Source organism: Ustilaginoidea virens, chromosome 2 (assembly GCF_000687475.1).
Source record: "Ustilaginoidea virens chromosome 2, complete sequence".
In the NCBI taxonomy this organism is placed as follows: domain Eukaryota; kingdom Fungi; phylum Ascomycota; class Sordariomycetes; order Hypocreales; family Clavicipitaceae; genus Ustilaginoidea; species Ustilaginoidea virens.
This window is the reverse complement of record NC_057317.1, coordinates 4,924,386-4,949,243: the sequence shown is the minus strand read 5'-3', so window position 1 is coordinate 4,949,243 and position 24,858 is coordinate 4,924,386. Positions and strand designations below refer to the sequence as shown.

The window sequence follows — 24,858 nt, the reverse complement described above, 5'->3', positions numbered from 1 at the left end:
GCCTTCCGGGCGTCGTCTCTGTTTGGCAGGATGCATGTTTACTGGTGAAGGCTGGCATTGACAGGAATGAATGATTAGACCAAACGCCGATACAGCTCACATCAAGTCACCGTGCAAGTCAATGTCCACACAGGCCTGTCCTGTCAATGTATTGTATATTCATCAGCACAGAGGCCTGCCTGGTCGTGGGCCATCGTACGTAATTGTGCTGGCTTCCGGTGGCAACACCAAAACACATCGTGGCTTTGGTACGCCATTACACCCCCCCCCCCCTTTCCCCCACGCCTTTACCGCACCATATCATACTCATACGTGCACCATCATCATCATCATCATCACATTATGCTTACTTTTCATGCTTGTCATATTTGAGGCTTATTTGAAGACCTTGCCGCAAGCGTGAGTATACTCCTTGCCATTGACTACAACCGGCTTTTCCCAAGACCACATGTTCTCAACAAAGGCTCGGTCGTCAGCATTGTTGGGGTCGAGCTTGGTAAACTTGTAGCTCTCCCAGTCGGGGGCGACATCAAAAGCGGGCTCGTGCTCCTGACCCCGGATGACAAAAGCTCCCTGGATGACAGAGGCGTTGCTCTCGCCATAGACGGAAGCGCTGCCAAAGATGAACTTTCGTGAGCCCTCCAGGCGGGCAAAGAAGCCGCCAATGAGATTGTTGGACATGAAAGTCAGGGTGAGCTCGTCGTTGTACTTGTAGTCTACGCGCCAGATGGAGAACTCCTCGAAAGGAACATTCTCCCAGAAGTACTTGAGTGCCTCGGGAGTCTCGCTGTTGGAGAACTGACGCTTGTACTCGTCCAGAGGGAAGGTGGCGCGAGGCAGCAAGTCAAGAGGATGCTTAGGCTTGGGCGCGGCGGCCTCCTCCTCCTCAGCGGGAGCAGCAGCAGAGGGCTTGGCGGCCTCCTTGGCGGCTTCAGGCTTCTTGGGAGCCTCGGGCTTCTTGGGGGCGACGTTGGTCAGAGCGGGTTTCTCGAGATACTCGGGCTTCTGAGCAACACCAGTGTAGATGGGCTGGTTGACGACGGTGTCGTACCAACGGGTGACGTTGGGGTGCTGCTGGCGCCACTGCTTGTCGAAGAAGTACTGGAAACCCCGGTTCAGGAAAGGGGCGCAGAAGATGTCAGCAAGGGTGATGCGCTCGCCGGCAAGGAAGGTGTTGTGAAGCAGGTGCTCCTCAACAACATTGATGGCCTTCTCGGTGGCCTGGGCGCCGTCATCGACGTTCTTCTTGTTGTACGGCAGGCGGCCGACCAGAGGTAGGAACCAGGCGGCGAGGGGGTTGAGGATCTCCGTGTTGAAGAAGGACATCCACCTCAAAATGGAAGCGTAGCTGACGGCACGCATGTCAACTTTCGAACCCCGTCAGAACAAGAGGGACAACTCAAAACTTACTCCTGCTTGGTCTTGCCGAGAAGAGTCGTCTTTTCGTTCTGGGAAGTGACTATTGGCCGTGATTAGTTTTCAGTGAGGCTCGCGGAGTCAAAATTGCCCCCCCATAAGAAGGGCACCGTGTGCAATCGAGTTGGGCAAAGATCAGAAAGTAGACGATATCCACACAAGAAACATTTTCTTCAGACAGGGATAACTGATTTGAATAGAAGCTGAGTCATCACATGCAAAGCCCAATAGGCAGACAATATGCTGCAGAACACTCCGAAGCAGACGAACACCGCTTTGAAAGGCGGGGGTTGTGGCAAGACAGGCAACCAAAGGCAGAGAGGGCTTACCATAGATGGCGACAGCGATGCACTCGGACAGAGTGAAGCCGTCCTCGCCAACGAAGGTGGGAATCTTGCCAAGGCCGTTAGCCTTCAGATGCTCAGCAGTAGGCTTGCCAAACTCGACCTCGGATATCTTGAGGTCGAGATTATTGGCCTTGGCAACCGCCTTGATGGCGATGGAGCGGGAGTTGTCCTGCCAGGTTCCACGTGGTTAGCAGCGATTTTTCCCGGAACGGGGGGGGACTACACGACCTGTTTGAAGGTCGGTCTGACGTACGGCGGAGGTGAAGAGAGTGCCGAAAGCCATCTTGTCGGGTCTTTTCTCTGGTATCGAGAGGCAAAAGTAACGATGGTGGTGCTGGTGGGATGGAAGGAACAGGAGGAGGGAATGGCTGGGAAGCAAATTTTCCTTTTTCAAAGAGCGGAGCTTGGAAACGAGCCCCGCGTTACGGACTTGCGGACGAATCGACGACAGGGCCTGGGTGCCCGCACGTGACCGGGCCGTCGGACCCTTCTCCCATGGTTTTTCGGCCAGCTCGATCAACGCAGTCGACGACTTACGCTGCCCGCTGCCGTCCGCTATCGCCGTGTGTGCAGCCATCATGGCGTCACTTTCAAGGGGGCTTTGCCAGTTGAGGTGCCATAGACACCTTGCCAACCCGCAATGGCATCATCAGGTATGGCGCCCAGCAGCGATTTCCCCCTGCGTCAGACACCTCAACACCGACGCAAGAACCGTCGACGCCTCCATCGCCAACTCGCTGGCGCCAGTCGAAACAGTCCAAACCCCCTATCAAGGCATCCAGCATGCCCGAACCGTTCCCGCAACCCCGTCCTATTTCTCCCGAGAGCCCCAGTTCAACGATTCCTACATCCGCATAGCAAACCTGCTGAATCGTTATCAACACCTCCCTACCGTGTCGCCCGGCGAGGCACCGCAGGTTCCCTGGATGAAGCTGGAGGAGATGCGCGCTCAAATGGGTGAGCCCATCAAGGCCCTTCATTACGCCAAGGTCCTTCGGGTAGCCAAGAGGCTGAATCTCATTGAACCTACCCTTCGCCCGGCCGCGGTCAAGCTCGCGCTTCAGGAGTTCACTCGAGACATCAACCCGTTTTCGAACCTGCCGAGGCCAGTGACCGTGGACAAATTCGGTCGAGCTGTCGGCGTAGGGAAGCGAAAGGCTTCGACGGCCCGCGCGTTCCTGGTGGAGGGGAACGGGGAGGTTCTTGTCAACGGAAAGCCTTTGAACCAAGCCTTTGGTCGTGTTCATGACCGTGAGAGCGCTCTTTGGGCCCTTACTTCAACCGAACGGCTAGATAAATACAACGTGTGGGTTCTTGTGGAAGGTGGTGGCACTACCGGCCAGGCTGAGGCTATTACACTAGCAGTCGCGAAAGCCCTGCTCGCTCACGAGCCAGCCCTGAAGCCAGCCTTGAGAAAAGGTATCGACTAAATCCCATCTCCAAATCTCTTTGTCTTGCCCAAGCATCAACGCTAACCCCTATTCAATAGCCGGCTGCATCACGAGAGACCCGAGAACTGTGGAGAGGAAGAAGCATGGCCATGTCAAGGCCCGCAAGATGCCGGCATGGGTGAAGCGATGATTGAACTGGTTTTCTGCTAGAGAGTCATGTATGATTTTGGGAATTAAGGCGATGCCTTGATTTATGGGTCCTGAACTGGCATTGGGGGCCAAGATGCTGGAAACAACAAGGTTTATCCCTCGGTATATCCCGGATCGTATGGACATAAAAAGGCCTGTAGCTGCAGGTTCAAGATATTTTGGTTGAGCGATTGTCTCTGGCCTCTCTGACCGCTCGTGTCAGTGAATACTTGTGTATATGCTCCCAACTGGTCATTGTCACCAACTGCGGGAGGTGATGATGGCTCGGCTATCTTTGAGGACCTACCTAGGAGGTACCTGATAGGGATGCGAGTTCGAGTAACCGCTGCTTTCAGCAGGCGTCATCATCACAGTCGCGCTACTACCACCAATAAATCTGGCCGATGGGAATGGCACGTTCCGTCGTTCCGGCATAGTTTTGTAAAGAATTTTCCTAGCCGGGTAGATTGTTTCGCGATGGGTTTCGCGATTCCGCCCGTCAAGGCGGCATGAGGCCCATGACTATCTCGTGACGACTGTGATGAATCTCCTTTGCAATTTGGAGCAAATCTTCTGGTATGCTGGGGAGCCGATGGGGACGGGTCCCCTCGAAACCTTTGCTTAATCTTCGCCGCTTCAGTCCGTTTTCATTGGCTCTTTGAGCATCAGGTAAAATCTTGCTTTCGCCACGCAACAGCAGTATTGACCGGGTTTGGCGGAGAGTGGCAAAAGTTCCGTTGCGGAATGTCATTTGATGAACATATAAATCCATGAAGGACGGATACTCCACACTCGGTAATGGTTTGTCAAGTGCCACTACCGGGCACGCCGAAATTCGAACACCCCGCGGAAAGAGTACCAGATTCGGAAACAAGGGAGATTGCCTCCCCCCATGAAGCTGATTAACTTATTGCAGCGTCGACCAGTGTTCCGTTCCGTACATAGCGTCATTCTAGAAGATTGTGGCCCCCGATGCCAGCCCGATGATCAATGCGTGTGCACTGACTCTGCAGCGCCTTTGGACTCGGGCACAAATCCCAGTTCGTTGCGGACAGTGACGGCATATGCGGCTGATGAAAAGTCGGCAGAAGACGTATAGGAATGTGACATCTTTTATACACGGCTGCAACACTGGTTCAGCAATTGCCTGATGTTCGTCCAGCACAACAACTTGGTTCCAGTGCTATTCTTGGGCGAGGACGCCTGTTCAACGGCTGGTTGGGAGTAGAAGACGGCCAGGTGTAAGTGTGATGTGCCTGACGCGACGGACGGAGTGAGGTAACTTGTTAGCTAACAAGCCTGCGCAATGGACTAGTAGGCCACGAACTGATTCTCACATTTCCTGGGGTTTGTTGGTGGCTGGGCTGAAATGTTTGAGCTTCAGCGGACGAGGGGGGATCGACATGGGAAGCACGCTTTGACCGTGGACCTGCCCGTCCTGCCGTGAACTGTAGGGATAGGGATACCGAGCAGAACGATTGAGCACGGCCTTTGCCTTCCGAGGCCAAGATAACGATGTTGTCAAGAGAAGGCCGGGGGGTATTCTTGCTCGGGTAGTACTGGGTACAGTGTAGACAGTAGCATGGGAGTACAGTGTAGCATAGGCTGAGTTGCGAGCATCAACACAGTGCAGCCAGCGCGCAGCCGACGTTGGTGTCGCAGTACGTCTGTAGAGCTTGAAAGGCTTGAAAGACGGAATGTTTGAATACAATACATATTCATAACAATCAAAGGCGCAGTACGTATTGCGGAGCAGAAGAGCTGTTCAACCCACTTGAGAGCTTCAAAACAATGCCTTGCAGAATAACACTCGATTATACTTGCTACATTATTTACAATGGTCATTCCATGCTGGCATTTGGCAGTGCGCAGCAGCAGCAAGTAGCTCATCGGCTGCAGACGGTCCTTGCAATTGATTCGTGCTTGAATGTGGTTTCCGTTAGGTACCTGTAGCCTGGTCCTAGCAAGGCCACCTTAGGTACATGTACATGTACCCTACTTGAGCAGGCATGCGTGGATGGATACCTCTGCATGGCCCTTGTGTACGAAGCATCCGTAGCTTCTTGCAATTCCTACGCACCTCTAATATGTAAAAATCGCACAAAGGCTGGCCCTTTCGGAGCACAAGTTCCATGCAACTTGGCCAGCATTGTGCATGACAAGTTGCCCCCCCCTCCTTCCTGGAAAATGCACATTTGCCTGCATATTGTGAGTTCCGGCCGACTTTGTCTCGATGGCCTGGCCTTTCCACACCTTTTCGCACATCGTCGGGGACAATGATTGTTTCGAGACTCGAATACGGAGTGAGATGGGGACAGGGCACCAAATAACGGTACTCCTACCCACTCTCCTATCCACTGTCACTTGTGCACTGTGCGCTGTGCGCTGTGCGCTGCCCGCTGCTGGGTGTCGAGAATGACATGGAGTTGACCAGACCTTTTTGAATACCCGATGGTTAATCAATGGCAGCACATGCAAGATGCATCCCTCAGTACGGAGTAGTGGCTGATGGTTGATGTGAGAAGTCGTGAGCGAAGATCTGCCAATAATCATGTAAATAATAATGAAGACGGAGCTCATGCTCCCATGCTCCCATGCTTATGACCCATGTTCCATGCTTCATGACTTTAATGTTTGGCTTCATTGCACGTCCCGGTTCTCGAAAAGTTATGCACCGGGCAGGCGCGGGCCTTCAATGGTTAATTTCCGTTTCCCCACCTGCCTTCCTCAAACACCCGTGTTTAACTGTTCATCTTTCTCCTCAGGGAAGGAGGATCCTGTCATTTCTGTGGCTCAGCTTGGCAATGGCGTTGGTCGCGCTGACCCCGGTTTTTTCTCCGTCTATAGGAGTCTGTTTGCAACCGCTCAGCAGCTCAAACCAGACGTGATTCTCGATCCAGCTTCAACTCGGACTCGCCGCCATCGTACGCCTCTAGAAGTAGCATCTCGCAGCGCTCGAGCGCGCCAGCATCATGAACCTGACAAGCCATCACAAACCCGACCACGGGTCAAGGTTTGCCTTGCTTGCCCTGCCGCTCAGCGCCTGCCACCCACACTCTCAGGGCAAGCAAGCGTCGTACCAGGCTCGGTCTCATCTTCGATCAGTGGTCTGTCCCGATTGCATCGCTCAGTCGCTCAAATGCTTGGATGACCGTCACAGGGCAGCCGAGGTCTGACCAGGACCGTGCTATCCACCTCCCAGTGGTACGCAAGTACCATTGCATGCATGATTCGTCGCTACGGACGGAGTACGGGCTCTGCTCCCAGGTGGCGGCGGCCGAGGATTCCGGCGGTTGCCATGTACATACCAACGTGCCCGCCCGCTACTGTGCCCGCTACTCTCTGCCAAAAGTCCAAAAGTGACAGACAACAAACAAAAACTGTGCCTGGAGACCAGTCGGTCCTTGCTGTCGCGTGTTGCTGCTACCTGGGCAGCCTCTGCTCTGCTCAGCGAGTCTGGCCCGTCAATACCTTCTATTCATGGATCCCTCGGGGCGTACGGCTCCATCAAGCATCAGAAGTCGGTCGCTTCAGGCTTGCGCTCGGTGTTGACGAATGTCTCGGATCGATCATGACAAAAAGCCTCCAAGTTCTGGTGCTACCCGCATCATGAGGCTGCTCCGTGGCGCGGCAACCTGTCGTGAGTGGCCGGCCATGGTCCCGGTTACTGATCGACGACGGGGTCGTCGCCATCTCGCTCGGATGAGTGGCAGACGAACAGTCTCCCTGGGTATGCTGCTTTGGTTTGCTTGCTCGCGTCAACAAAATCACCACCCCTGCCCAAGCTACTTGGTAGCTTGGGGATGGTCAACAGGGGTCCTACCGTCTACGGCCTGGTATGTATGTATCTACCTCCACGCTCAACTTGCTGGACCGATGTCACGGGAATTCTTCTTTTCCTTTCAACGTGTGACAACATGTTCGTTTCTCTTCGCGAGATGATAACAGCAGTGACAGGTTCAGGAGCAAGGCACACTCGCTACTTATCTCAGGATTCACGTTACCACAGTCCTTGAGATGCTCTCATTTGCGCCCCCATGCGCTGCTGATGGTTTCAGCAGCGTGTCATTCGAGCAAAGGTCACCGAATCGCGTGCATCTAACGCCAAGTGATCTCCATGCATCATGCATGCGACCCGTAGCTAAGCATGGAGATGCAAGAGGACCCGGTGATTCCTTACCGACTCCGCAACGCTGACTCCAACAATACATGGCAGCGTCCTGTATCGCATGGTTTAGTTTTGCGCAACCAAAGTATCCATTTGTGATGGGGAAGACATGGAGCCGAGAGATGAGACATGAACCTGTTCCGTCTCTCGTCTTGATGGGTCATCTTTCCTCTTCATCCCCCGCCTCTTCTACTCTCCGATTCTTGTTCCCTCAAACCCGAAAACCCCCTTTGAGCGCGAATCAAGGAACGGTTGGGCGTGCCTGTTTGCTGGCATTGGCTTGCGCCTGATTTTGAAACCGGCCTGCGTCATCAGCACGCCGCCTACAAGTTGATGATGAAAGTAGTGAGCGGGAGCTTTTCGCTTCTCACTCCCTTTACAGTTTGGTTTTGCTTCTAGTCTCTGGGCGTCAGTTCCATATGAAGCGGAAATACACTCCCGACTAGCACCAGCCGCGGACCAGCGTCCACAGGGGCCTTGATGCAAACCCCCAAAGCTCCCTTGCTTTACATAGTCTCGTCGGCCCAGGCACTAGCCAAAACAGGCCCAGCCCAGTCCTCTGGGCCGGCCACAATCTACGTTGTCCCACTTGGGTCCTCGCGTGGTGTCTTGTGGTTTTGTTCCAACAATCATTCCAGAGCTCTCAGGGCCCCCGACACGCTCGCGCCAAGACATTTATCGCACTTCTTCCAAAGGACGCTGGTTGAATTTCAATCATGGATGGGTACCTGATGTCCTGAGTTTTCCTCCCCCTTTCTACCCCCCCCTCCCCACCCCCCCCTGTTTGTTAGTGCGGACCAGCCTAACGAAGTAGGGATTTTCTCGTAATGTTTGAGCTCGTGGTTATTGCAGTCTATCCGTTGGACAATTTACCTGTGTTCCTTCAATTTTCTCCCTGGGCGTCAGACGTCAGAGTGTCAGAGATTCAGAGCCTTTCATCTGCTGCTGCAGAGTCCTTGAACTATTGTCTTGAAAGAGGTAGCCACTGCTGACTCGACCTGGCGAGTTACGCCGCCGACACCCCGGTGCTGTTTACCACCACCCCGGTAGGTCGGGCTTCTCGCAGGGGAGGAGAATAGTGTCATGCCGGCGGCAAAGCTTGAATGTTCTGGAATACTGATCATTAATTAGCACGAGTCGTAGAACCAAGTACTTGGTACCGGGAGGCTTTTGTGGATGGCCAGCCACACCCATCATCTTGGCTCCGTTGCAACCCGGCCGCCTCAAACGACAAGCTGGGTTGTTTTGCAAAAGACTCTGCGGGACTTTACTACTGGCTGCATAGCAGTGCATGATCTTGTATCCCTATTTTGCAGGGCGTACATTACAACAAGTTTTACCTCTCCTAATCCGCCCTGTTTCGACAACCTCATTTCCCATTGGAGCTGCTAATATGACCCCTCGGGTTGCGACCATGGTCATAGATTCGGTACGAAAGCACCATCAGGCCTAGAGCCAATTTGGTCGCGAGCTGTGTAAAAGAACCCGTCAATGCGTAATTATATGAAAGCCGCCGCCGCCCGGCCCACTACGTCATATAAATGAGCCTGGCTATTACATCGCCAAGTCCTGAGAGAATTGTTTCTCCTCCTGGCTAAGAACCGAACCCGTCTCCGGCAAAGAACCGATTTCCTATTCCCCCCCCCCCCCCCCTTGCCTTCTCTGGGCTATTTCAGCATTGTCGTCACACTCCTTGACAAGACATTTGAAGAAGAAGGAGAAGAAGGAGAAGAAGGAGAAGAAGGAGAAGAAGGAGAAGAAGGAGAAAAGGAGAAGAAGGAGAAGAAGGAGAAGAAGGAGAAGAAGGAGAAGAAGGAGAAGAAGGAGAAGAAGGAGAAGAAGGAGAAGAAGGAAAGGAAGGAGAAGAAGGAGAAGAAGAAGAAGAAGAACAACTTCCGCGTCGTTACCTTTGTACTCGGCTTCCAGCAACCGCCGCCGAGTCAAATCCTCAACGTCTTCAAGAACCCGAGGGTTTGGGGGGAAGGTGGGCAAAGGTGTTCTGCTCCATGGTATGGACCCTCTTGGCCGCGGTGAGAAGCAGAATGAAGATTCAGTCCATCAGACTTCAGAGCACAAGCAAACGTCGCAGGTTTCGTCAGCACAAGACTGCTCAATTGCAAGCCCTTTGGGCAACGATACCGACCAGCGCCGCCATTTCTGTCGACGGCGAACCCTCAAAGCATGGGTACAGATGGCAACTACAGCAGCTACTACCAGAACCAATCGTCTGGATATTCTGCGTCTGCGCCGACAATCCCGTCCATCCTACTGGCTTACGCCAACGCCAACGCCACAGACTATGATGAAGGCGACACACGAAGTCAGACGCCGGGATTGCCCGGGAGTTACAATGCGGATATCATCATGTACAACGTTCCGCATGCGGCGACACAACAGTCCGTCTACGACACGCCGCAGTATACAGCGCGGCAACATGCAGCAATGCAAATATTACCCTCGGACGTGGTCTCGAACTATTTCACCTCGGAAGCAGCTGGCGACGCGGCAACGGCACTGCAAGCGTCAGGCCAAAGCTCGAGCACTCCCACGAATGCGTATCAAGCGCAAAATCCTGGCTTGTCATATTTCAGCAGCATGTCCGACGTAAATGACGGACACCACCAGCAGTCTACAAGCTCCCGAGCCGGACCTGCCGAGGCACGAGAGTATGGTGAGGAAGACGCCGCGGCAGAGAGGTGGGCAACCTTTGAAAGCCAACTGAGAACAGTCTTCCAAGACGTGTCTAGTGGACAGCTGGAGAGAGCCTCGGCCACTCTATGCAGCATAACCAGCTGGATGCTTTCGCATGTCGTGGAACTGGGTATGAATGAATTGACGGCTGCCCCCCCCCCCCCCCCCCCTCGTTTCCTCTCGTCCCCTACGGAACGGCCGTGCGTCAACCTTTTTTTTTTTTTTTTTTTTTTTTTTTTTTTTTTGCCAGCCCTCAACAAAAGACTAACAAAAGATTTAATAAAAACGCGCTAGGCTTACATCAGGACAACTCGGCCTTGCACGAAGATCGATTACGACGCTGGGCTGACTTGAACAACGCATGGCTGGCTTTGGCGTTTCAGCAGAAGGAGCTGATGAGCTCTGGGCAGCAGGAGTCCGGATCGCAAAGCCTGATGAGCGAAGACACGGTCAAGAAGATGGGAGACGAGCTGATCCGACTTTGCGACGGCATAGAGCGACATGGACTGGTCGATTACGAATACGGAGTGTGGGAAGAGCAGATTGAAGCGGGTAGGTGAACAAGATGCGGGCCGTGAACTCGGCACCGGTGTTGAGGCTAATTCTTTGTTTCTCCACTCACTTTTCAGTGTTGGAGGAGTGTTTAGACCTGTTTGACCAAAGAGATGGTCCGGCATGACGACTGCTGGCGAGAGAAGCCGAGAGCCGACGCAATGCAGACCTTGTACGAGCTACGACCTTGGGGAAGAAGGGGGGGGGGGAGAGAGAGGGAGGGTTTGGGGGTTGGATTTCGGCATTCCATTTGATACCAGCCGTCGACTTTTTTTTTTACTTTTTTTTTTTTTTTTTTTTTTTTTTTTTTTTTTTTTTTTCCGCTTTACGATTTTGCTGCTTCTTTTTGCACATGGAGCTTTACCAAACTAATACTGGGGTGAAACCGCACTTTGACAGCCCCCATCAAGGCCCCCGTCAAGGGTGGGATTGGGGGCAGAGGTGCCAAGGGAGGCAGGCACTGGGTGAGGAGGGCGTTTGAGTGGTTTCGTCTTTCCGTGCTTGGAAATACAAACGAACAAACAAACAAACAAACAGCGCTGGCGCTAAATCAAGGGGCATGGCTGGATATGGAGCCGGGGAAAAGGGGGAAAGGCGTTGGGTTTGGGACATGGCGTTGCATCGACCCGCGGCCTTAGCGTACTCGGCAATTTTCTTTCCCTCTTTCTTCCTCTTGGCCTTCTTCTTGTCTTCGCCTCGTCTTTGCCGCTTCTTTTTCGTCCTTTTTTTTTTTTTTTTTTTTCTTCCTTTGTCTTTATCGGGCTCTGCCGAGCGAGGGCGAATCTTGCTTGTTTTTGATGTCGCGATGTCGCGATTGGATGGCCTTTGTGCCGCATGGCCAGGGACACACACATATCTTCCCAGCCCAGCCCAGCCCAGCCAGCAAGCAAGCAAGCAAGCAAGCAAGCAAGCAGGCAGGCAGGCAGGCAGGCAGGCAGGAAAACCCGCGACGGACGGGTGTGGTACGCCGGCCGTCTTGTTGTCGCTCCCCCCCCCCGCCCGTCGTGGTCCAGCAAACAACAGCCCGGGCAGGTACGGAGTAGTCAGTCTGGCCAGTCCTCCTGCTTGAGCTGAGACGAGCAGTTGTCGCATGCAAATAGAAATGAGCCAGCCGCGCCGACGTTTGGTCAAGTGATGAATGCCGGCCGCGCATAAACAAGACGGGGGGGTTTTCCCCCACCAACCTTGGGGGTCTGGTGCGGTCTCTGGTTCCATAGATTGATACAATTTCGGTACTTGACGGCCAAGGCCGCTTTTTCACTTTCAATTTGCTTTTTTACCTTCACCTTCACCTTCACTTTGTGCAGCGGAAGCCAGGCATCACCCGCCAGCCAGCCACATGGCAACCTCGTGTGGCGTGCAGCGTGTGGCGTGCAGCGTGTGGCGTGCGCATGTCTTGGACTAACGTTGCCTCGGCGCTTTCCAGGCGCCTGGCACAAATGCCGGCACAACAGAGGGTCAATACCCTTAGGTACCCGCCACGGCCCAATGCGGGGGACGCAGCCGGAATCCGTCCCATAACTTAGGTACCGGGTACCTAACCTAACCTTGGGTACTACAGATCACGGAGTACATCCGCCATTGCAACTTGCACATTGCTGCACCTGCAACCTAAACTTGAGAACTCACAACGTGCAGTGCGCAACTCAAATCGCCACAGATCCAACTATCCAAAGTACCATCGCCTCTCTTACCGGCTATACGTCGCTTGGCACCCTGGGCTCCCGGGGGTGGGGGGTGAGTACCAGTGACCTCTCGGCCAACCGGAAAGAAGTCTGGTGGTTCAGCGGAGACGCGTCGGCTCCGGGGCAGGCAGGCAGAAGGCAGGCAGGCAGGGCGGGGGGGGGGGGAGGGCAAGGGTTACACACACGACTGGGCTCCGGGGGAAGGGGGGCAAACAACGGGGATTTTGGGCGACGCAATGCGACATATGAAGCTTGTTTGCGTGCGCAACGGGCACGGCAAAGGCGGGGGGCTGCTGTGCTGGCCGGTAGACGATGACGCTAGCGGGGCGGGGGAAAGATACGGGGCGGGGCAGGACGGGACTCGGACTCGGACTCGGACTCGGACTCGGTCACAGTCGTTGACGGTCACGGTCACAGTCACAGTCACAGTCACAGTCACGGTAAAAGTGCACCGGGGCGCCGGCAGCCTCGCTTCGTTTCTCGCGCGATACATGCAGCGGGGGTCTGGAGGCAACATGGCCTCGTGCTAATCATCGTCATCATTGCCGTGGCGTGCGGTGCGCCTACCCCAGCCCCAAGAAGCCATCCGCGGCATGCATCACGTCTCCCAGCCAAGGCCAGCATCTCGAGAACCCCGTGGCCGACTTGCCAAACCAAACGTCTTTAGAACTGGTCTAGACGGGCATCAGCCAGCGAGTCCCGAGCACAGAGTTTCAAACACGCGGCGCAAAATAAAAGAATCCAAGAGCGGGGGAAAGAAAGGGGGGGAAAGGGGAAAAAAAAGGGGGGAAAAAGGGGGAAAAAAAAAAAAAAAAAAGGGAAAAAACCCACCCAGCGTCATGCTCATGCTCACGTCCGTATTCTCCACCATCTTGGTAAACTCGTCAAAGCTGATCTTGCCGTCGTTGTCCAGGTCCGCCTCCATCATGGTCTTGTCCACAATCTGCTGCAGCTGCTGATCCTTGAGGTTGCTACCCACCATCATCTTCAGCACGATAAACAGCTCGCCGTTGCTAATGTACCCGTCGCGATCAATGTCGTACACCTTGAAGGCGAACTGCAGCTTCTGCTCCTTGTTGCCCTTGCTGCTGAAGGCGCTGAGCCCGGACACGAACTCTTGGAAATCGACGTCGCCGCCGCCGTCCTCGTCGAAAATGGCAATCATTCTTCCGAGGAGCACGCACGCACGCAGGCACGCGCGTTTCAGCGTCAGCGACAAGCACCACGAGACACGGCAGAGAGGGGGGCTGGTTGAAGTCGTGGGACGAAGGGAGGGGCGCGAGACGAACCGCGTTGCCAAGGGGTTGGACGATATTTGCGGCAGGCTGAGGAACTCGTCGCGCTCAATGGTTCCCGAGTTATCCTGGCGAAAGAAAAGGGCGCAGGCCTTGGTTAGCATCGGCCCTTTGGTTATTCAGCTGGGCGAGGCGCCAAGGCGAGGTGCCAAGGCGAGGCGCGAAGCCGCCCAGGGGAAGGAGCGTTTACTTTGTCGAGCTTCATGAATCGTTTGCGCAGCCGGTCGACTTCTTCTCGGTCGACTGGCCGGGTCAGCGCCGGGGGCAAAACGTGCGGACGGGAGGAAGAAGCTCTACGCAGCTAGGGCGTGGTTCGCGTACAGTTGGATCCTTGGACGATGGTGTCCAGGACCTGGCTGGTGGTGTTGCCCATCGTGGGCGGCGGCCTGGATCGGGCAGGTGGCCGGTGCGGTGGATGCCAAAAGCGCTCTCGTCGCCCGCGAATGCCTGCGAATCCGGCGGGCAGCAGAGGAGGAGGAGGAGCAGGTCGAGAGAATCCGGGCCGTCGTCGTCGTCGTCGCTCGAAGCCGACGGGTTAGAGTTGGGATGTGTTGGGTGGGCTTGTCTTGTCCGTCGACTTTCCAGTCCCGAGGCCAACAAGGCTCCAGTCTCAGTCTCTCTCCGCGGGGTTCAGTTGGCTGGGCTGGGCGGCCAGCTGCCGCCAGGGCGCACGGGCCAAGTGTGCAGCTGGGTGGCGGGGCTGCCCGTACCAGACGCTTTCTAAACGACGAGGCAGGCAGGCAAGGGATTTCCAAAGTCAGCATTTCACAGAAAAATGGCACCAAGACTTTTGCATCAGGTCGTTTCATTCGGACCACCGTTTTGCAGCAGCTTCCTCCGCAGTCTGCACTTGCGCTGCATTTGCGCTGCACAAGGCGCAAGTCGGAACCAGCACGCGCTCGCAAGCCCCATGTTGCAAGCGAGATGTGGCGCTCATAGACACGAGGCGGAGCAGGCAGCAAGCCACGGCAATACGCCGGTTGTTTGGCTGTTTGGCCTCGTCGTAACCATCCAGAGGGTGTGCTGGGCCTAGCGGCATGCGGCCCCAGTTCAGGGTGTCGTAGCAGCCATTTTACAGGTGGCTAACGCCCTTGGCTAGGCTCCTCTTCAGCGCGCCGGAGCCTAAAAAAGAGGAGGGGGTGCGACAGGAGGCGGGGGCCCCAACGCCAAAAGTAGGTAGCTTCCCCACCCAAAAAGTAGCCAGCAGTGACTTCCCCCCCTCCGGCCCCCTTCCCCCCCCCAAAAAAAAAAAACAATTGAGCGCGTTCCACCCGCTCCTGCACCACCCACTCACTCGTTGCCGTCATCAAACAACCGCCAGCCAAGTCTTCCTGCGGCCTGCAACCTGGCGAAAATTCTTCGCGCGGCAAAACCATCCCCAACGTCACCCCGTCGACCGTGACAACTTCGTCATCAAAAAAAGAGCCGCCACAACGCCTTTTCCATCTCGATTTTGGCAAAAGGCGACTTTTGATGCCTCTTTTTATGACTTGATCGATTTTTTTTGCGGGTTTTCCGCTGGCTTGTTGCCCATCTTGCCCCCGGCCGCCACCATGTCGTCTCGCAAGGTCAGAGTCAAGAAGCTGAGTGTCAAAACCGCTCTTCCTGTGCTTAGAGAGGATCAAATCGATCCCTCCGAGTACGAAGCACTTACCACCGAAAACCAAATCGCCACCGGTGTCGAGCATGCTGAAGAAAAAGTGCGTATATCAAACACCCTTCCCTTCCACCCCCGGGCACAAACTCTGCACTCTGATATCACGTGCTGCGTCACGTGTCACTCCTCTGATGGGATGGGATGAGACTTGGGGGTTCTCGTCAAGTGTCCGAGACCAACTTGCCTTGTAAACTTCATTTTCCTACCTGCATCACCTCACCAACAAGGGCGGTTTGCAGTCTGACTAATGCGTGCTGCGTTTCGTTTTTTTTTTCTTCGCCTTTGTAGGAATTTCACCTTCAAAGCATCCTCAAGGAAACTGGAGTGAGCACCACTCAAGAGATTCCTGTGCCGCCTCCCAAGGAGAGTGACATCAACTATGATGCAATCTACCCCAGTAACTTTCATCAGCCCTCGTCATATATTCGGTTTTCGCAAACTGTAGAGGAATGTATAAGCTGCCAATATGACATGAGCAGTGAGGATGCCGAATTTCTCGCCTCGTATAATGGCAGCAGCCCCGCGGGTGGTTCTCTCTCCGAAGACGACTTTGAACGCATCATGGAAGTGTTCGAGGACGCGGCGGCTGAGCAGACTCCATATGCATCAGTGGACAATACGGTTGTCGCCTATGACATGATGGTTCCGTCTCTCAATCACCTCGAGTCGACTCCAATACTGCAGCATGCCAAAGCAATCTATCAGTACTGGAAGAACCGCCGTCTGGAGACGGGAAACAAGCCTCTTCACCCCATGCTCAAATTCGAGACGCACCAAGAAACAGATGATACCGATCCATACGTCTGCTTCCGCAGAAGAGAAGCTCGACAGACCCGGAAGACGAGAGCTCGTGACAACAAGGTTGCAGAGACGCTCAAGCGTCTGCGGCGGGAGCTCGAAGATGGTCGCCAGCTCGTTCTCTTGTCATTTGAACGGGAGATGACCAAGCGGGACCTGTTGCACATGGACCGAGCCGTTTTCGAGGAACGGACAAAACTGAAGCAGATGAAGCTGAGATTGGGCATCAAGGGCGACGATGAAGAGCTTGTAAATCAAAAGGTAAGAAGCAGTCAAAGGGCAAAAAGGGAAGAGAAGAAGAGGAAAAGTCCACTCACTCACATGAAAACGGTTCTAGCCGCCCAAGCGAAAGGCTGCGGAGCCAGCAGGTGCGCAACGGCAACAAGCTACTCAGCTTCGCGCACCTGTCCGAACCGATGGCCGGTCAAGCGAGCAAGACCTAGTGCTGCTGGCTGACCAACTGGCACAAAAGGAGAACGAGCTCCGAGAGGAAGTCGAGAACAAGGTGCAGAACCACCGGAGATGGAACCAGAATCATATCGATCTCACCCGGGATCCGCTGTCGCCGATCAAGGAACAAGGCATGGAGCTCAAGTTCAGAGCTGCAAAGACTCAATACTTGATGACGCCTCCGGCATCCATCTCTTCGGAGGAGATGGATATTGATGAAGTGCAAGCCGAGCCAATGGACATGGACAAGCCCGACTCATCATTGGCCATGTTCCAGTTCAAGGCGGGTGGCGCCGACAGTGAACAATCGCATGGCAACCAGCCATCCTTCCGAAGACGCATCGGCCGCCTTCAAAGACTTTGGATTGATCGTAGAGGAATGACGAGAGTACCGAGACATGAGAGAAGCGACTATTCTGACCGGTGGAAATATGATTCCGACGATGACGATGACGATCCGCCGGTGTATGAAGTTGATCCGTTCGACACTCGAGCACTCAAGTTTAGAGCCACCATTCCGTTAAATTCGTACATGTTTCGCGGAGGGCGACCGCAGGTTCCTCCAGACGCAGCAGCCGCGGCCTCTGCTGCTGCTGCTGCGGCGGCGGCGGCGGCGGTGGCGGCAGGTGGAAGCAACAGGACTCCGCCGCAACCACCCTCGACAGCAGTTCAAGCGCAAGCGGCATCATAGGGGGATGCTACTGGATTCTTTCCGCGAGCAGCTTGATCTCCAGTGACGGACGGTTTGTAGAATCAAGGGGGACATTAGGAGGCCCCGGGGTCCATGGTGAGGAGCGATTTTGCCTTTTTTTTTTTTTTTCTCCCTCGGCTAGTTTCTGTCCCGCCAAGGGAGACTGAGTCCACGAATGGCGATTCCTGTGGCAGCTGTTCCTCTGGACTGGACGAGTTAGAAGTGTATAGTATAGTATCTTTCGGCACAGCGAGCAAACAGGAGGTTGGGCTGGTGGGTTGACTGGGTCAGGCATTTTGCAAGGAGTCGGGGAGTTGATACATTGCATTTCCCGGGTTGTGTGGTACGGAGTAGAATAGACGGAAGAAGCAGAGGAGCCCTCACCAGGCAAACTGCAACAAGGAAGTAAAATCAGGGTCATCCAAGACCCGTCTAAACAGTTTCACTTGACGGTCTGCTCGGCCGCTGCCATGTGCCAATGCGAGTCGGTCGGGTCGAGGGGGTTGGGTTGGTGTTCTCCCTGCATGTTTGCGGCTCGGCGGCTGCTATGCTGGATGATGGAATAGATGGGAGGAGAAGCGTGCAGGAGTCTCGACTCGACAAAGGGGAAGCATCCGTCCGGTCTTGTCTTTCTCTCGTTGAGCAGCGGGCGGGCAGAGAGAGTCAAGAGGCCAAAGGGTGGTATGGTATACCCCTCAGATGATAGCCATGTTGCATGTTTTTGGATCGAGGCTGAAGAAGCCGGTTGGGAAGAGGACGGATGACATCAAATCGCACAAAATTGGTCAGGTGCAAAGTTGACTAGCGGCGGACCAGTGGCAGCGAGCGTGGGAGAGACTTTGTGCGACGGACGAAATCAGCCGTCGAGGCCAAGCGAGCCGCCACAGAGGAGGGGGCAAAACCTTGCCCCCGAGCCATCCGTTTAGCTGGAGCGGGAGAGAGAGGTGCCGAGAAGATATAGGATGAGAATTGTAGACGGGAAGTGGTGAAGACGATTTGGGATTTTAGATGTCTGGATGTCCGGATGGTTGGATGGTTGGATGTTTGGATTTTTTTTTTTTTTTGGGCCTCGTTTGTTGTAAGCAGATGGCTGGCGGCAAGTTCAATCAGATCCGGCTGGGGTTCGTCTCGGTCGGTGGGGGGCTGCTGGTGAAAAGTTTGGTGGGGTTTTGGTGAATCCACATCCAGCCATCCAGCCATCCATCCAGCCATCCATCCATCATCTCGCGTGTTGGGTATTCGGCCGCTGGAAACGGGTTCTGCGGCGGTGCTTTGCGAATTGTGCGCTGGAGCTAGCCCTGGGGCCGCTGGCAAAAAAAAAAAAAAAAGAAAAAACTCGGTCGGTATATGTACAATTTGTGTATGTGCATGTGGTCTCGCGGCCAGCCACCGCGCCGCAACCATCGCTTCGGGGCAGACAAGGCACGGCAGGCGGCAGGCGGCAGGCGGCAATAAGGCAGGAGCGCTGGTCCGCTGGCAAATAGCCTATAGCCACCACCGCCCTAGATGGATGGACCACAGCAGGCTCGGCCAATCCCGCGCGCCCCAGGCCAGCAAGGCGGCTAAACCCCGCCCCGCGAGTTGGCCACCGACATACATGCAACATACAAAGTACTCCGCACATGGTTACTTGTTGACCGTACCTTGCCTGACAGCAAGCAGCCAGCCAGCAGCCAGCCAGCAGCCAGCCAGCCAGGCCTGGACTTCCAGGCCACCATGACCCGGGCCAGCCACCGTCATGGCAAAGCAAAAACCTCGACCTTTCCTCGCATGCGGCCCTGGCCCGCCCTCGCCCCCTCATCGCTGCGAAGCACCGGGAATGCCAGCCTTGGCTTCTAGCTTGAGTTCTGCGCTGGACGCCTTTCCCTTGCCTTTTTTCTTTTCCTCTTTTTTTTTTTTTTTTTAAATTTTTTTTTCCCCGGCCAGCCGTGTGGGGCAAGGGCGTTGCTTCGCGTTCAATCGCCAGAGCCTGCCCTGCTGTCGCCGGAATCGCTTGACTCAGACTCACCCTTGGCTGCCTGCACTGTGCTGGGGCGGTGGTGCTCCGGAGTCGGGTATAGCAGAAACCACCAGACCAGACCAGACCAGACCAGACGAGACGAGACGAGACGAGACCACACTCTTCCGGCGCCCGCTTTCCTGGCCCTCGCACCTCCATCAAGCGAGCCGTCCCCAAGACCGAGCAACGCGTTGCCTGCATCGTCAGGCGCCGGCCTCTTGTCGACCTCCCCCTCGTACCGGGGAAAAAAAGTTAAAAAAAAATAAAATAAAAAGGAAAACATCATAACAAGTATCAAAACAACAAGAAACAGAAAAAAAAACCCCCAGACAATTTTCAACAGAGCAGGAGCGCAGGCTCCCCGCGGGGCACGGTTCCACGACCATCACCACCACCACCACCACCACCACCACCACCACCATCACCGCCATCACCGCCATCACCGCCAAACCATGGGCAACAACCATTCGTCTGCTGCCAAGTCGGGCTCGTCAGGCTCGCCACCTGGTGCTGCTGCCGCCCCGCAGATCGATTCCGCCAGCTCAACTGGCACCACGTCTACGCCCGTCGACGGACACCTCCATCATCACCACCAGCTCCTGCCCCACCGCAAGGATCCTCGCAATAATCCCGCCGCGCAAGCTGCCCATAGTTCTGCCGCTCCTCCAGAGCCCTCGCTCGCCCAGGCCACCGGCCGCACCATTGTCAATCGTCCAAGGAGCTTGCCAGGCACGGCCGTCTCGTCTCTGAGCGGCTCGCCTCACAGCAACATATCCACGCCGTCGAAACCCACCGAGGCTCGACCCCTTCGGGAGGAGCCATCGAAACCCGTCGATGTGCCCGTCGACTCCAGCTCGCTTCGTTCGCACAAGGAAGCTCAGGCCTCGGCTGCTCAGCAGGCTGGCGGCATCGACGCCTACCTCGTCTCCAACAGCAGCATCACCGACATGTACCTGAGGGGACCCCCGCGGTTACCTCTGCCCATCCAAGAGGAGGTCCACACCCCCGGATCGCCCATCCTAGCCCCCGAGGAGGGACTGCCCGATGTCGAGCTGGGCGAGTCCTCGGATGGCCTGACCAGGAAGAGCTCTGCCCTCAGCGCCACCACGGTCGACGACGAAGAGTACGAGGAGCTGCGTGTCGACAAGACAAGCCCTGTTGTTGCTACAAAGATTGAGTGGAAGCGCGGCGGCGACAAGATTTACGTGACGGGTACTATTTTCCAATGGAACCGCAAGCAGCGGCTGCACCCTGTGTAGGTTGCCCCGGGGGAAAAGAAAAAAAAAAAAGCCTTCTCCTCCATCAGTACTTTCTTTATTTCTGACCAGCGTGTGTGGTTAAACTTAGCGACGGAAAGCCGGGGCATTTTGCGACGACGGTCTACATCCTCCCCGGCACCCACCACCTACGATTTCTGGCGGATGGCATCATGCAGACGTCCCCCGACCTGCCAACGACTGTCGATTTCGGAAACAACCTGGTCAACTACATTGAAGTCAACCCCGACGATGCCCTGCGGGAATCCCAGCAAGGACGGCCCGGGGTCTCCAAGTTAGAGCCGGGCTCGGACGCCGCACAAGCAGGAGCACAGGCCAAGGAACCAGCCAGGCCAAAGGGCAAGCCCGTGTTGCCGCCGGAGTCCTACTCGAGCCAGATTCCCCAGTACCTCGTCGACTTTGACCAGCCCGAGGACTCTTCAGCGTACAAAAACGCCGTCAGCGCCATTGAAAAGCTGCCCACGCCGCCGAGCTTGCCTGGCTTCCTGGGCAAGCCGATTCTCAACGCGGCCACGCTGATGAAGGACGACAACTCGGTGTTGAACATGCCCAACCACACCGTTCTCAACCACCTGGCCACCAGCAGCATCAAGAATAACGTCTTGGCTGTATCGGCGACGACCAGGTACCACAACAAGGTGAGCTCTTGATTAGTCGCGTTGCTCTATTTTTTTTTGATGAACCAGGGAGCATGTGACGGATGGCAAGAGACTTGACTGACTGCGCGTCTAGTATGTCACCACGATAATGTACAAGCCTACATCGACGGATGAAGGTTGAAGCAAGCGCAACGCTGAATGATGATGCGACGACGACGGACGACGGACGATGGGTAAAGCTGTTTGGGGGGATGGCGTTTTCAAAGATTCCCACCTAGTTCTTTGAGCTGGTTTTTTTTGGTTCTTTTTGTTCTTTTGTGTATGTGTGTGTGTGTGTGTGTGTGTGTGTGTGTGTGTCGGCGTGGAGCATGATGAAGAATGGGAAAGCACATTAACAGCAAATTAATGAGGCGTTTCTTTCCTGCTCTTTCTTTTCCGATTCCTCGGTTTCCCGGACGCAATGCGAGCATTTGTGACCGTGCGAGTGACCACCCCGTACAAAGTGCAAAGTTTGGTAGCTTGGGAGCAGCATCTTTGCGATTTTGGCACGTGCCTAAAGTAGTGCAAGATGGCGTGCAACACTTGACAATCTTCCTTGAGGAGGAGGAAGGGGGTTTGCTGCCTCTGTTTGGGCACGTCGGGGTGATGCAAAGAGGGGAAATGCCCTCGTGGGAAGATGAATGGGAGGGGGGGGGATGAAAATGGCCCGGCGCAACCTTTTTTATCTTTTTCCTCCTCCTCCTCCTCCTCCTCTTTTTTCTTCTTCTTCTTTTCTTTTTCCTTTTTTCCTTTTTTCCTTTCTTTTTACCCCCACGTCAGTCCCTCCATGAGACGTACACCTCGTCGGTCCTGTACCGCTGGGTGCACACGCTGTCCTCCAAGGCCGTCCGGTAGCCCGTCTTGTAGGCCAGCAGGCCGGCCTGGGCAATCATGATGCCGTTGTCGATGCAGAAGCGCTCGTCGGTGGCGTAGACGCTGCCGCCCCTCTCGCTGGCCATCTGGCCCATCATGTGCTGCAGGCGCTCGTTGCAGCCGACGCCGCCGACAATCAGGACCTGGCTGCTGCCGACGTGGGCCATGGCCCGCTCGGTGATCTCGACCAGCATGGCGAAGACGGTCTCCTGCAGGGAGAAGCACAGGTCCTCGGGCGTAAAGGGCGGCATCTCCTCCTCCTCGTCGCTGTTGTCGGCGGAACCGGGGCGCGGCCTTAGCTGGGCGGCGAGGGCCTCGGCGGCGGCGAGCACCCCCGAGAAGGAGCAGTCCATGCCCTTGACGCCGTAGGGCAGGTCGAGCAGGCGGGTGCCGCGCTTGGCCATCTGCTCGATGTTGTAGCCCGGGGCCGGGTCGTTGCTGATGGCGAGGGTGCGGGCGAAGCGGTCGAGGCAGTTGCCGACGGCGATGTCGAGCGTCTCGCCAAAGATGCGGTAGCGGCGCTCGGCGTACGCAATGACCTGGGAGTTGCCGCCGCTGACGTACAGCACGACGGGGTCGCGCGCGCCGGTGACGAGGCGGCCCATCTCGACGTGGCCGACGCAGTGGTTGACGCCGACGAGGGGCCGGCCCCAGAGGAGGGCGAGGGCGCGCGCCGCCACGGCCACGGCGGTCAGGGGCGCGCCCATCCCGGGGCCCTGGGTGAAGCAGACGACGTCGACGTCGGCGGGGGTGACGCCCGCGGCGGCGAGGGCCTCGCGCGCCAGGCGGGCAAGGTGGGCGCGGTGGTGGGCGGCCGTGTCGCGGGGCAGGAAGCCGGTGCCGGGGGGCGGGACGAACGTGCGGCGGAGGTTGGCGAGGACGACGGCGCCGCCGGCGGGGGAGTGCTGGATGACGCCGATGCCGAGCTTGTTGGCGGAGCCTTCGCACCCGAGGGCGATGTAGGACTTGGCCATGTTTTGCGGACGGCGACGACGGGTGGTGTTTGGGGTGGTGGTGGGAGGTGGTGGTGGTGGTGAGCGGAAGGCAGAGAATTTTGGACCAGACCAAGCAAGTCGGGCCGGAGGGGCCGGGCGCGAAGGGGGCCTGGGTGGTAGTTATGTGGTCAGGCAGCTGGCGGGGCGGCTGTGGCGGGCGGCGGCCGGATGGCGATTGGCGACTCGCTGCGGCCGCAACGGGGGTTGTCTTTATCTTGCAATGTCTGCAGCCGTCGAGGTTGGCAAGACACATGTAGCAAGCAGCAAGCCGTTTTGGCCTGGGGCGGAAGAAGTTTCACGCGGCTTCGGCAAAGGACATGCCGACGTGGATCAGGTCCCCACCACCCGCACCCTGAACGCCTTAGGCAGTAGGTACCTGACATAAGCTGGTAACTCCAAGCAAAGTTGCCATGCCCAAGTGGGCGGTATGTACCCAGTGCCTCGCAAGTTTCTCTTGCAGCCGCCCGGGTCTTTTTATCCAGCGGCATTCGCGACGCAGAAACGAGCGAATTGGTTGGTTTCGAGTCAAAAAGGTTGGAAAAGACAAAAAAAGAAGGAAGCAAGAGACGGCCGCCGTTGGGCAATCCTGTCGACCCCGGCTCCGGGTCTTGGGAGGCTGCAGGCTGGAGCTGCGGACAATATAGGGAACTTCGGTACTCCGTACTCCGTACAAGCTGCCAGCTGCCAGCTGCCAGCTGCCAGCCGCCACAGCCGTGCCGCGACGTCACCCGTCCGTCGCCCGTCTCCGCAGGCCCCGTATGTACCTGGCGCAGGCGCGGACGAGGTGGCCCACTCCCTCGACCCTTGCCGTCCCATGGATCCATCCCCCATCCCCGTCCGCCCATTTCATCTTCACCCAAACAAACCCTTCCCCCTCCCCCCTCCCCACATCATCACCATGCTCGACCTGTACGGCACCTCCGTCGCAGCCATCGCCTTCCCCCTCCGCATCGCCTGGACCCCCGTCTCCTACGCCGCCCGCCTGCTCAAGACCCTGCTCGCCCCGACCGGCTACCTCCTCCACTACCTCTCCACCTGCGTCGCCGCCCTCGCCGCCTTTCTCGCCAGCCTAGAGGTAAGGCTCGACGTCGCGTCTTTTTCATCTCCTCCCCGCGCGCGCTGCTTGCCTCGACCGCATCGACAACCGCGCCCACCGGAGAATATAACTGCCGCTGAACTGACCGACTGACTGACTGACTGACTGACTGGTTATCGGGACAAAACAGCCCCTCTTTACGTTTGTACGCTCGTCGCCCGACTGGGAAATCGGCCCTCCCCTTGTCTCGTTTTTGCTTGTTCCTCTGACGCGAGCCCTGCAGTTCAGCGTAGCCGCCTTTGTGGGCGTCGTTGCAGGCATCCTGGCGGCCACGCTGTCCGGCCTCCTCACCACCCACCTGGGCATGTACGACGCGCCGGTCGACAGCCGCCGCCGCCTCAAGACGGACTACCTCGACGAGTACCTGGCGCAGCCGCTGCCGCTGCCCCAGCCGCGCCGCTGGGGGGACCACATATCGCGCTTCAGGGTGTCGAGGCTGCAGGGCGAGACCATCCACGAGGAGGATGACTCCGAGTAGGGGCGTTGCTGGGGGCATGGGGGCATGGGGGCATAGACGTGGTGGACGGGCCGGGTTGTTTCTGTCGGCGTTTGCGAGGCTTGGCGGCGCAAATCTAGGAACCGCATCAAGAGGGAGTGTGTATTACATCGCGGCCAATCTATCGGCGAGTGACGTTTAGCATCAGCCGCGA

At 56.4% G+C, this 24,858-nt stretch overlaps 8 protein-coding genes across 8 annotated transcripts; 5 read left to right on the top strand and 3 right to left on the bottom strand.

Moving 5' to 3' along the window:
- Positions 1-375: 375 nt before the first annotated feature.
- UV8b_03142 (uncharacterized protein) lies at positions 376-2,046 on the bottom strand (the record flags this gene model as incomplete). Its single annotated transcript, XM_043140640.1, has 4 exons — positions 376-1,348; positions 1,411-1,459; positions 1,746-1,932; positions 2,017-2,046. The coding sequence occupies 4 exons, from the start codon at positions 2,044-2,046 to the stop codon at positions 376-378; spliced, it is 1,239 nt and encodes a 412-aa protein (XP_042996574.1).
- A 295-nt stretch (positions 2,047-2,341) lies between these two features.
- On the top strand, positions 2,342-3,344 carry UV8b_03141 (uncharacterized protein; the record flags this gene model as incomplete). The annotated part of the gene is made up of 2 exons (XM_043140639.1): positions 2,342-3,182; positions 3,253-3,344. The coding sequence occupies 2 exons, from the start codon at positions 2,342-2,344 to the stop codon at positions 3,342-3,344; spliced, it is 933 nt and encodes a 310-aa protein (XP_042996573.1).
- Positions 3,345-8,904: 5,560 nt separating this feature from the next.
- Positions 8,905-10,881, top strand: UV8b_03140 (uncharacterized protein; the record flags this gene model as incomplete). The annotated part of the gene is made up of 5 exons (XM_043140638.1): positions 8,905-8,940; positions 9,213-9,520; positions 9,611-10,332; positions 10,497-10,754; positions 10,832-10,881. 5 exons carry the CDS (start codon positions 8,905-8,907, stop codon positions 10,879-10,881), a joined length of 1,374 nt encoding a protein of 457 aa, XP_042996572.1.
- Positions 10,882-13,102: 2,221 nt separating this feature from the next.
- On the bottom strand, positions 13,103-14,107 carry UV8b_03139 (uncharacterized protein; the record flags this gene model as incomplete). Its single annotated transcript, XM_043140637.1, has 5 exons — positions 13,103-13,113; positions 13,271-13,605; positions 13,729-13,802; positions 13,925-13,977; positions 14,056-14,107. 5 exons carry the CDS (start codon positions 14,105-14,107, stop codon positions 13,103-13,105), a joined length of 525 nt encoding a protein of 174 aa, XP_042996571.1.
- Positions 14,108-15,287: 1,180 nt separating this feature from the next.
- Positions 15,288-17,330, top strand: UV8b_03138 (uncharacterized protein; the record flags this gene model as incomplete). The annotated part of the gene is made up of 3 exons (XM_043140636.1): positions 15,288-15,434; positions 15,680-16,450; positions 16,527-17,330. 3 exons carry the CDS (start codon positions 15,288-15,290, stop codon positions 17,328-17,330), a joined length of 1,722 nt encoding a protein of 573 aa, XP_042996570.1.
- Positions 17,331-19,781: 2,451 nt separating this feature from the next.
- On the top strand, positions 19,782-21,386 carry UV8b_03137 (uncharacterized protein; the record flags this gene model as incomplete). Its single annotated transcript, XM_043140635.1, has 3 exons — positions 19,782-20,584; positions 20,677-21,244; positions 21,339-21,386. The coding sequence occupies 3 exons, from the start codon at positions 19,782-19,784 to the stop codon at positions 21,384-21,386; spliced, it is 1,419 nt and encodes a 472-aa protein (XP_042996569.1).
- Positions 21,387-22,020: 634 nt separating this feature from the next.
- On the bottom strand, positions 22,021-23,091 carry UV8b_03136 (uncharacterized protein; the record flags this gene model as incomplete). The annotated part of the gene is made up of 1 exon (XM_043140634.1): positions 22,021-23,091. One exon carries the CDS (start codon positions 23,089-23,091, stop codon positions 22,021-22,023), a length of 1,071 nt encoding a protein of 356 aa, XP_042996568.1.
- Positions 23,092-24,010: 919 nt separating this feature from the next.
- Positions 24,011-24,686, top strand: UV8b_03135 (uncharacterized protein; the record flags this gene model as incomplete). Its single annotated transcript, XM_043140633.1, has 3 exons — positions 24,011-24,187; positions 24,339-24,353; positions 24,432-24,686. The coding sequence occupies 3 exons, from the start codon at positions 24,011-24,013 to the stop codon at positions 24,684-24,686; spliced, it is 447 nt and encodes a 148-aa protein (XP_042996567.1).
- Positions 24,687-24,858: the final 172 nt, after the last annotated feature.